We start from the raw sequence: 14,105 nt of genomic DNA on the forward strand, positions 1-14,105 counted from the left end.
TATAGGTATCAAATGCAGATATAATAGATATAGGTATAAAATATAGCTATAGTGGATATAATAGATATAGGTATAAAATATAGACATAATGGATATAATATATATAGTTATAAAATATAGACATAATAGATATAATATATAGAGGTATAAAATATAGACTTAATAGATTTAATACATATAGGTATAACATATAGACGTAATAGATGTAGGTATAAAATATAGACATAATAGATATAATAGATATTGGCATAAAATATAGACATAATAGATATATATATAACATATAGTCATACTAGATATAATAGATATAGGTAAAAAATATACACATAAGAGTTATAATAGATATAGGTATAAAATATAGACATAATAGATATAATCGATATAGGTATAAAATATAGACATAAGAGATATAGGAATAAAATATAAACATAATACATATGATAGATATAGGTAAAAATATAGACATAAGAGTTGTAATAGATATAGGTAAAAAATATAGACATAATAAATATAATCAATACAGGTATAAAATATAGATATAATAAATATATGTATAAAGTATAGACATAATAGATATAATAGATATCGGTATGAAATATAGACACATACAAAAGATATAGGTATAAAATATAGACATAACAGATATAATAGATAAAGGTATAAAATATAGACATAATAGATATAATAGATATAGGTATAAAATATTGACATAATAGATATAATAGAAATAGGTATAAAATATAGACATAAGGGATATAATAGATATAAAATATAGACATAATAGATATAAGAGAAGTATAAAATACAGATATAATAGATATAGATATACGTATAAAATATAGACATAATAGATATAATAGATATAGACAGATATCATAGATATAGGTATAAAATATAGGCATAATACATATAATAGATATAGTTATAAAATATAGATATAATAGGTAGAGGAATAAAATATAGACATAATAGATATAATAGATAGAGGTATAAATATAAACATAATAGATGTAATAGATAGAGGTATAAAATATAAACATAATCGATAGAATAGATTGAGGTATAAAATATAGACATAAGAGATATAATAGATAGAGGTATAAAATATAGAGAAAATGGATATAATAGATATGCTATAAAATATAGATATATAGATATATATCTAAAAATCTATCTATATATATAAATCTATATATAAATCTATATATATAAATCTATATATATAAACCTATATATAAATCAATATATAAATCTATATATAAAAATCTATATATAAAAATAGAGATATAATATATTATATCTATTACATAGATATAATGGATATAGGTATAACAGATAGTCATAATAGATATAATAGATAAAGACATAATAGATTTAATAGATATTGGTATAAAATATAGACATAATAGATAGAATATATATAGGTATAAACTATAGACATAGTAGATATAATACATATAAGTATTAAATATAGACATAATAGATATATGTATAAAATATAGACATAATAGATAGAGGTATAAAATATAGACATAGTAGATATAATATATATAGGTATAAAATATAGAAATAATAGATATAGGTATGAAATATAGACATAATAGATATAATGGATATAGGTATAAAATAAAGACATAATAGACATAGGTTAAAATACAGACATAATAGAAATAATATATAGTTATAAAATATAGACAAAATAGATATAATAAATAGAGGTATAAAATATAGACATAATTGATATAATAGATATAAGGGATAGAGGTATAAAATATAGACATAATAGATATAATAGAGGTATAAATTATAGACATAATAGATATAATAGATATAGGTATAAAATATAGACATAATAGATTTAATAGATAGACGTATAAAATTTGGACATAATCGATATAACAGATAGAGGTATAAAATATAGACAAAATAGATATAAGAGACATAATAGAGAAATAAAATATAGACATAATATATATAGGAGATAGAGGTATGAAATATAGACATAACAGATATAATACATAGAGGTATAAAATATCGACCTAATAGATATTACAGATAAAGCTATAAAATATAGACATAAAAGATATAATAGATAGAGGTATAATATATGGACAATAGATATAATAGATACAGATATAAAATATAGGCATAATATGTATAATAGATATAGACAAAATAGATATAATGGATATAGGTATGAAATATAGACATAATAGATATAATACATATAGTTATAAAATATAGACATAATAGATAAAACAGATATAGTTATAAAATATAGACATAATAGATATAGGTATAAAATATAGATATAATAGATATAACAGAGGTATAGAATATAGACATAATAGATATAATAGACATAGGTATAAAATGTAGACATAATAGATACACGTATCAAATATAGACATAAAAATTATAATAGATATAGGTAAAAAATATACACATAATATATATAGGTATAAAATATAGACATAACGGTTATAATAGATACAGATATGAAATATAGACATAAAAGATATAATAGGTATAGGTATAAATATAGACATTATAGATATAAGAGATATATGTATAAGATATAGACAAAATAGATATAATAGATATAAGTATAAAATATAGACATAATAGAAATAATAGATATATGTATAATACATTGTCATGATCGATATAATAGATATAGGTATAAAACACAGACATAATAGATACAATAGATATAGGTATAAAATACAGACATAAGAGATACAATAGACATAGGTATAAAATATAGACATAATAGATATAATAGATATAGGTATAACATATAGACATAATAGATATAGGTATAACATATAGACAATAGATATAATAGATATAGGTATAAAATATAGACATAATAGGTATAATAGATATAGACAAAACAGATGTAATAGATATAGGGATAAAATATAGACATAAGAGATATAATAGATATAGTTATAAAATATAGACATAAAAGACATAATAAAAGTAGGTATAAAATATAGCCATAATAGATATAATAGATATAGGTATAAAATATAGATATAATAGATAGAGGAATAAAATATAGACATAATAGATATGATAGATACAGGTATGAAATACAGGCGTAATAGATATTATAGATACAGTTATAATATATAGACAAAATAGATGTAATAGACATAGGTATAAAATAAAGACGTAATAGATATAGTTATAAAATATACACATAATAGATATAATAGATACAGGTATAAAATATAGATATAATAGATATTGGTATAAAATATAGATATAATAGATATAATAGATAGACATAACAGATATAATAGATATAGGTTTAAAACAGATACAATAGATATAATGGATATGGGTATCAAATATACATATAATAGATATAGGTATAAAATATAGATATAGTGGGTGTAATAGATATGGGTATGAAATATAGAAATAATAGATATAATAGACAGTTATAAAATAGAGACATCATAGATAAAATAGATATAGGTTTAACATATAGACATAATAGATATACGTATAAAATACAGACATAATAGATACAGGTATAAAATATAGATGTAATACATATAGGTACAAAATATAGATATAATAGACATAATAGATATACGTATAAAATATACATATAATAGATACAGGTATAAAATAGAAATACAATAGATATACGTATAAAATACAGTTATAATAGATATGGGTGTAAAATATAGATATAATAGATATAATAGATATAGGTATAAAATATAGACATAATAGATATAATAGATATAGGTATTAAATATAGACATAATAGATATAATAGATATAGGTTTACAATATAGACATAATCGATATAATAGACAGTTATAAAATATAGACATCATAGATATAATAGATACAGGTATAAAATATAGTTATTACAGATATAGGTATAAAATATAGATATAATAGATATAATAGATAGACATAATAGATATAATAGATATTGGTATAAAATATAGATACAATAGATTTAATGGATATTGGTATCAAATATACATATAATAGATATAGGTATAAAATATAGATATAGTGGATATAATAGATATAGGTATGAAATATAGACATAATCGATATAATAGATATAGGTAGAAAATATAGACATGATATATATAATAGATATAGGTATGAAATATAGACATAATAGTCATAATCGATATAGGTATAAAATATAGACATAAGAGATATAGGTATAAAATATAAACATAAAAATATAATAGATATAGGTGAATAATATAGACATAATAGATATCATATATATGTATAAAATATGGACATAATAGACATAATAGATATAGGTATAAAATATAAACATAATAGATATAATAGATATAGGTATAAAATATAGACATAATAGATATAATACATATAGGTGAAAAATATAGACATACCACGTACAATAGATATAGGTATGAAATATAGATATAATAGATATAATAGATAGAGGTATAAAATATAGATATAATAGATATAGGTATAAAATATAGACATCATAAATATAATCAATACAGGTATTAAATATAGTCATAATAGATATAGGTATAAAGTATAGACATAATAGATATAATAGATATCGGTATAAAATATAGACTTAATACATACAATCGATATAGATATAAAATATAGACATAATACATAGTTATGAAACGTAGACATAATAGATAGAATAGATATAGGTGCAAAATATAGACATAATATATAGTTATAAAATATAGACATAATAGTTATAATAGAAATAGGTATAAAATATTGACATAATATATATAGGTATAATATATAGACATAATAGATATAATAGATATCGGTATAAAATATAGACATAATAGATATAATAGATAAAGGTATAAAATATACACATAATAGATATAATAGATATAGGTATAAAATAGAGACATAATAGATATAGGTATAAAATAGAGACATAATAGATATAATAGATATAGTTATAAAATATAGACGTCATAGATATAGATATAGGTATAAAATATGAACATAATAGATATAATAGACATAGGAATGAAATACAGACATAATAGATATAATAGATATAGATATAAAATATAGACATAATAGATATGATATATATAGGTATAAAATACAGACATAATAGATATGATAGATATAGGTTTTAAATACAAACATAATAGATATAATAGAAATAGGTATAAAATATAGACATAATACGTATAATAGACATAGGTATTAAACATAGATATAATAGGTATAATAGATACAAGTATAAAATATAGATATAATAGATATAGGTATACAATATAGATATAATAGATATAATAGATAGACATAATAGATATAATAGATATAGGTATAAAATATAGATACAATAGATATAATGTATATGGTATCAGATATACATATAATAGATATAGGTATAAAATATAGATATAGTGGATATAATAGATATAGGTATGAAATATAGACATAATAGATATAATAGATATAGGTTTAAAATATAGACATGATAGACATAATAGATAAAGATATAAAATATAGACATAACAGATATAATAGATATTTGTATAAAATATAGACATATGAGATATAGGTATAAAATATAGACATAATAGATATAATACATATAGGTAAAAAATATAGACATAAGACGTATCATAGATATAGTATAAAATATAGAAACAATAGATATAATAGATATACGTATAAAATATAGACATAATAGATATAGGGATACAATATAAACATAATAGATATAATAAATGTAGGTATAAAATATAGACATAATTGATATAATAGATATAGGTATAAACTATAGACATAATAGATATAATCGATACAGATTTAAAGTATAGACATAATAGACATAATAGATATAGGTATGAAATAAAGACATAATAGATATAGGTGTAAAACACAGACATAATAGGTATAGTTTTAAATCAAAGACATAATAGATATAATAGATATAGGTATAAAATATAGACATAATAGATATAATAGATATAGGTATCAAATATAAATAAAATAGATATAGGTATAAATTATAGATATAACAGATATATAGATATACGTATAAAATATAGACTTAATATATATAGGTATAAAATGTAGACATTATAGATATAGTATAGGTATAAAATATAGACATAATAGATATAATAGATAGAGGTATAAAATATAAACATAATAATTATGATAGATATAAGTGTAAAATATAGACATAATAGATATAGGTATAAAATATAGACATAATATATATAATAGATATAGGTATAAAATAGAGACATAATAGATATAGGTATAAAACATGGACATAATAGATATAATAGATATAGGTATAAAATATAGACATAATATATATAGATATAAAATATATACATAATAGATATAATAGAGGTATACAATATAGACCTAATAGATATAATAGACATAGGTATAAAATATAGACATAATAGATATAGGTATAAAACTTAGACATAATAGATATAATCGATATAGGTATAAAATATAGACATAATAGATATAATAGATATAGGTATAAAATATAGACATAATAGATATTGGTATAAAATATAGATATAATAGATATAGGTATAATATTTAGACATAATAGATATAATAGATATAGGTATAAAATATAGACATAATAGATATAGTAGATATAGGTATAAAAAATAGACATAATAGATATAATAGATGCAGTTTTAAAGTATAGACATAATAGATATAATAGATATAGGTATAAAATAAAGACATAATAGATACAGGTATAAAATACGCACATAATATATATAGTTATAAAATATAGACATAAAAGATATACCTATAAAATAGAGACATAACAGTTATAATAGATATAGGTATAAATTATAGACATAATAGATATAATAGATATAGGTATAAAATATAGACATAATAGATATAATAGATAGAAGTTTAAAATATAGAAATAATAGATATGATGGATATAGGTATAAAATATAGATATAATAGATATAGATATAAAATATAGATACAATAGATATAATAGATATAGGTGTAAAATATAGATATAATAGATATGGTTATAAAATATAGACATAATAGATATAATAGATATAGGTGTAAAATAAATACATAATACATAGGTATAAAATTTAGTCATAATAGATAAAATTGATATATGTTTAAAATATAGACATAATAGTTATAATAGATGGAGATATAAAATATAAACATAGTAGATATAATCCATATAGGTATTAAATGTAGACATAATAAATATAATAGATATGGAAATAAAATAGAGACGTAATAGATATAATAGATATAGATATAAAATGTAGACATAACAGATATAATGGATATACGGATAGAATATAGACATAATAGATATAATAGATATAGATATAAAATACACACAATATATATTTAGGTACACAATATAGACATAATAGATATAATAGATATAGGTATAAAATATACACATAGTAGACATAATAGATATAGGTATAAAATATAAACATAATAGATATAATACATATAGGTAAAAAATATAGACATAAGACGTATCATAGATATAGGTATAAAATATAGACACAATAGATATAATAGATATAGGTATAAAATATAGACATAATAGATATAGGAATACAATATAAACATAATAGATATAATAAATGTAGGTATAAAATATAGACATAATAGATATAATAGATATAGGTATAAACGATAGAAATAATAGATATAATCGATACAGTTTTAAAGTATAGACATAATAGATATAATAGATATAGGTATGAAATAAAGACATAATAGATATAGGTATAAAACACAGACATAATAGGTATAGATTTAAATCAAAGACATAATAGATATAATAGATATAGGTATAAAATATAGACGTAATAGATATAATAGATATAGGTATCAAATATAAATAAAATAGATATAGGTATAAATTATAGATATAACAGATATAATAGATATACGTATAAAATATAGACTCAATAGATATAGGTATAAAATGTAGACATTATAGGTATAATATAGGTATAAAATATAGACATAATAGATATAATAGAGGTATAAAATATAGACATAATAATTATAATAGATATAGGTATAAAGTATAGACATAATAAATATAGGTATAAAATATAGACATAATAGATATAATAGATATAGGTATAAAATAGAGACATAATAGATATAGATATAAAATATGGACATAATAGATATAATAGATATAGGTATAAAATATAGACATAATAGATATAGGTATAAAATATAGACATAATAGATATAATAGAGGTAAACAATATAGACCTAATAGATATAATAGACATAGGTATGAAATATAGACATAATAGATATAGGTATAAAACATAGACATAATAGATATAAAAGATATAGGTATAAAATATAGACATAATAGATATAATAGATATAGGTATAAAATATAGACATAATAGATATAATAGATATAGGTAGAAAATATAGACATAGTGGATATTGTTATAAAATACAGACATAATAGATACAATAGATGTACTTATAAAATATAGACATAAATGATATAACACATATAGGTAGAAAATATAGACATTATAGATATGGGAATAAAATATAGACATAATAAATATAATAGATATAGGTATAAAATATAGACATAATAGATATTGGTATAAAATATAGACATAATAGATATAGGTATAATATTTAGACATAATAGATATAATAGATATAGGTATAAAATATAGACATAATAGTTATAGTAGATATAGGTATAAAATATAGACATAATAGATATAATAGATGCAGTTTTAAAGTATAAACATAATAGATATAATAGATATAGGTATAAAATAAAGACATAATAGATATAATAGATATAGGTATAAAATACAGACATAATAGATGTAATAGATACTGGTATAAAACATAGACTTATTAGTTATAATAGATATAGATATAAAATATAGACAAAATAGATATAATAGATAAAGATATGAAATATAGACATAATAGATATAATAGATATTGTTATAAAAATAGACATAGTAGATATGGGTATAATATTTGGACATAATAGATATAATAGATATAGGTATAAAATGTAGACATAAAGATATAATAGATATACGTGTAAAATATACACAAAACAGATATAATAGATATAGGTGTAAAATATAGACATAATAAATGAAGATATAAAATATAGACATAATATATATAATGGATATAGATATAAAATATAGACATAACATATACTTTTAAAATATAGACATAATAGATATAGATATAGGTATAAAATATAGACATATACATAGTTATAAAATATAGACATAATAGTTATAATAGGTATAGGTATAAAATATAGACATAATTGATATAGGTATAATATGCAGAAATAATAGATATAATAGATATAGGTATAATATAGAGACATAATAGATATAATAGATATAGGTATAAAATATAGACTCAATAGATATAATAGATACAGGTAAATTTATAGATATAATAGATATAGGTATGAAATAAAGATATAATAGATATAATAGGTATATGTATAAAAAAAGATAAAACAGAGGTATAAAACATAGACAATAGATATAATAAATATAGGTATAAAATATAGATATAATAGATATAATTATAAAATATAAATATAATACTTATAATTGATATAGGAAAAAATATAGATATAATGGATATAGGTATAAAATAGGGTTATAATAGGTATAAGTATAAAATATGGATATAAAAGATATAATAGATATAGGCATAAAATATAGACATAATAGATATGATAGATATATGTATAAAATAGTGTATAATAGATATAATGGATACAGGTATCAAATATAGATATAATAGATATACCTATAAAATATAGATATAGTGGATATAATAGATATAGGCATAAAATGCAGACATAATAGATATAATAGATATAGGTATAAAATATAGACATAATAGATATAATAGATAAAGATGTAAAATATAGACATAATAGATATAATAGATACAGGTATAATATATAGACATAAGAGGTATAATAGATATAGGTATAAAAAATAGACATAATAGATATAATACATAAAGGTATAAAATATAGATATAATAGATATAGGTATAAAGTATACATATAATAGATATAATAGATATACATATAAAATATAGATATAATTGATATAATGATAAAATATAAATCTGATAGATATAATAGATATAGGTATACAATATAGACATAATAGATATAGGTATAAAATATACACATAATTGATAAAGGTATAAAATATAGACATAATAGATATAATAGATATAGGTATAAAATATAGATATAATAAATATCATAGACATAGGTGTAAAATATAGGCATAAGAGATATAATAGATATAGGTATAAAATATAGACTTAATAGATATAATAGATATAGGTATAAAATATAGACATAATAGATATAAGTATAAAATATAGACATAATTGATATAATAGATATAGGTATTAAATATAGACATAATAGATATAGGTATAAAATATAGACATAACAGATATAGGTATAAAATACAGACATAATAGATATAGGTATACAATATAGACATAAGAGATATAATATATATAGGTATAAAATATAGACTTAAGAGATATTGTTATACAATACAGACATAATAGATATAATATATATAGGTATAAAATATAGACATAGTAGACATAATGGATATAGATATAAAATATAGACATAATAGATATAATAGATATAGGTAAAATATATAGGCATGATAGATATAATAGAGGTATAAAATATAGACATAATAGATATAATTGATAGAATTATAAAATATAGACATAATAGATATAATAGATAGAGGGATAAAATATAGACATAATAGATATAATAGATATAGGTATAAAATATAGACATCAGAGGTATAATAGATATAGGTATAATATATAGACATAATAGATATAATCGATATAGGTATAAGATATAGTCATAAGAGATATAGGTATAAAATATAAACATAATAGAAATAATAGATACAGGTAAAAAATATAGACATAAGAGATAGATATAGGTATAAAATATCGACATAATAAATATAATCGATACAGGTATAAAATATAGACTTAATAGATATAGGAATAAAATATAGACATAATTGAAATAGGTATAAAATATTGACATAATATATATAATAGATATAGGTAAAAAATATAGACATAATAGATATAATACATGTAAGTATAAAATATATACATAATAGATAAAATAGATATAGGTATAAAATATAGACATAATACATATAATTGATATGGGTATGAAATATAGATATAATAGATATAGGTATAACATATACACATAATATATATGATAGATATAGGTACAAAACATAGACATAATAGATAGAGGTATAAAATATAGACATAATAGATATAATAGATAGAGTTGTAAAATATAGACATAATAGATATAATAGATAGAGGTATAAAATATAGACGTAATAGATATAATAGATATAGGTGTAAAATAGAGACATAATAGATATAATAGATACAGGTATAAAATATAGACATAATAGATATGATAGATATAGGCACAAAACATAGACATAATAGATACGTTAGATATAGGTATAAAATATAGACATAATCGATATAGATATCAAATATAGATATAATAGGTATAATAGATATAAGTATAAAATATAGATATAATAGATAAAATAGAGGTATAAATATAGATATAATAGAAATATGTATAAAATATAGATATAATGGATATAATAGATATAGGTATAAAATATAGACATAATGGATACAATAGAGACAGAATATATATAATAGATATAGGTATAAAATACAGACATCATAGATATAATAGAGAAATAAAATATAGACAAAATTGATATAATAGATAGAGGTAAAAAATATAGACATCATAGATATAATAGAGGTATAAAATATAGACATAAAATATATAAGTGATAGAGGTATAAATTATAGACATAATAGATATTATAGATAGAGTTTTAAAATGTAGACATAATAGATTTAACAGATATAGGTATAAAATATACACATAATAGATATCGGTATAAAATATAGACATAATAGATTTAATAGATATAGTTATAAAACATAGACATAATAGATATAATAGATATAGATATAAAATAAAAACATAATAAATATAATAGGTATAGGTATGAAATATAGACATAATAGATATAATAGATATGTCTATAAGATATAGACATAATAGATATAATAGATATGTCTATAAAATATAGACATAAGCTTCTTCTCCGAGAAAACACCAAATGGCGGATGACGCCAGTGCAGCGGGGTGGTCCGGAGGCCCTGGTGGCCCTGAGATGGGGAACCGCGGTGTCTTCCGCGGAGGTTTCGGCAGTGGCATCCGGGGCGGGGTCTTGGCCGTGGACGGGGTCGGGGCCGAGGCCGCGGAGCTCGCGGAGGCAAGGCCGAGGATGAGGAGTGGATGCCCGTCACCAAGCTGGGCCGCTTGGTCAAGGACATGAAGATCAAGTCCCTGGAGGAGATCTACCTCTTCTCTCTGCCCATTAAGGAATCTGAGATCATTGACTTTTTCTTGGGGGCCTCTCTCAAAGATGAGGTTTTGAAGATTATGCCGGTGCAGAAGCAGACCCGTGCTGGTCAGCGCACCAGGTTCAAGGCGTTTGTTGCTATCGGGGACTACAATGGCCACGTCGGCCTGGGTGTTAAGTGCTCCAAAGAGGTGGCCACCGCCATCCGTGGGGCCATCATCCTGACCAAACTCTCCATTGTCCCGGTGCGCAGAGGCTACTGGGGGAACAAGATCGGCAAGCCCCACACCGTCCCTTGCAAGGTGACAGGCCGCTGTGGCTCTGTGCTGGTGCGCCTCATCCCTGCACCCAGGGGCACTGGCATCGTCTCAGCGCCTGTGCCCAAGAAGCTGCTCATGATGGCTGGTATTGATGACTGCTACACCTCAGCCCGGGGCTGCACTGCCACCCTGGGCAACTTCGCCAAGGCCACCTTTGATGCCATCTCTAAGACCTACAGCTACCTGACCCCTGACCTGTGGAAGGAGACTGTCTTTACCAAGTCTACCTATCAGGAATTCACTGACCACCTTGTCAAGACCCACACCAGAGTCCCCGTGCAGCGGACCCAGGCTCCAGCTGTGGCTACAACATAGGCTTTTTATACAAGAAAAATAAAGTGAATTAAGCCTGTTAAAAAAAAAAAAGATATAGACATAATAGATACAATAGATATAGGTATAAAATATAGACAGATACAATAGATATAGATATAAGATATAAACATAATAGATATAGGTATAAGATATAGACATAATTGATATAATAGATATAGGTATAAAATATAGACATAATAAATTTAATATATATAGGTATAAAACATTGAAATAATAGATATAATAGATATAGGTATTAAATACAGATATAGTGGATATAATACATATTGGTATAAAATATAGACATTATGGATATAATAGATAAAGATATAAAATAGAGTCATAATAGATATAATAGATATAGGTATGAAATATAGACATAATAGATACAATAGATATACGTATAAAATATAGACATAATAGATATAATAAAGATAGGTATAAAATATAGACATAATAGATATAATAGATATAGGTATAAGATATAGACATAATAGATACAATAGATATAGTTATCAAATATAGACATAATAGAAATAATAGGTATAGGTATGAAATATAGACATAATAGATATAATAGATATATGGATAAGATATAGACATAACAGATACAATACATATAGGTATAAAATATAGACATAATAGATATAATAGATATAGATATAAAATATAGACATAATAGATATAGGTATAAAATATAGACATAATAGATTTAACAATTTTAGGTATAAATTATAGACATAATGGATATAATAGATATTGGTATAAAATATACACATAATAGATATTATAGATATAGGAATAAAATATAGACATAATTGAAATAGGTATAAAGTATACACAAAATTGATATAAAAGATAGAGGTATAAAACATAGACATAATAGATATCGATATAAAATATAGACGTAATGGATATAATAGATATA

At 21.3% G+C, this 14,105-nt stretch overlaps 1 protein-coding gene across 1 annotated transcript; it reads left to right on the forward strand.

Moving 5' to 3' along the window:
- The first annotated feature begins 12,303 nt into the window (after positions 1-12,303).
- LOC115896245 (40S ribosomal protein S2-like) lies at positions 12,304-13,208 on the forward strand. The gene is made up of 2 exons (XM_030926602.1): positions 12,304-12,332; positions 12,433-13,208. Exons 1-2 carry the CDS (start codon positions 12,304-12,306, stop codon positions 13,175-13,177), a joined length of 774 nt encoding a protein of 257 aa, XP_030782462.1. The 3' UTR covers positions 13,178-13,208.
- The last annotated feature ends 897 nt before the right edge of the window (positions 13,209-14,105 follow it).

The sequence above is a fragment of the Rhinopithecus roxellana genome, unplaced genomic scaffold, assembly GCF_007565055.1.
Source record: "Rhinopithecus roxellana isolate Shanxi Qingling unplaced genomic scaffold, ASM756505v1 contig991, whole genome shotgun sequence".
In the NCBI taxonomy this organism is placed as follows: domain Eukaryota; kingdom Metazoa; phylum Chordata; class Mammalia; order Primates; family Cercopithecidae; genus Rhinopithecus; species Rhinopithecus roxellana.

Bases quoted from the DNA above. Each gene is read 5' to 3' on its own strand.
- LOC115896245 (XM_030926602.1), top strand. From the start codon at position 12,304: ATGACGCCAGTGCAGCGGGGTGGTCCGGA. The intron at 12,333-12,432 runs GGCCCTGGTGGC...GGGTCGGGGCCG, and splicing joins GTGCAGCGGGGTGGTCCGGA to AGGCCGCGGAGCTCGCGGAG.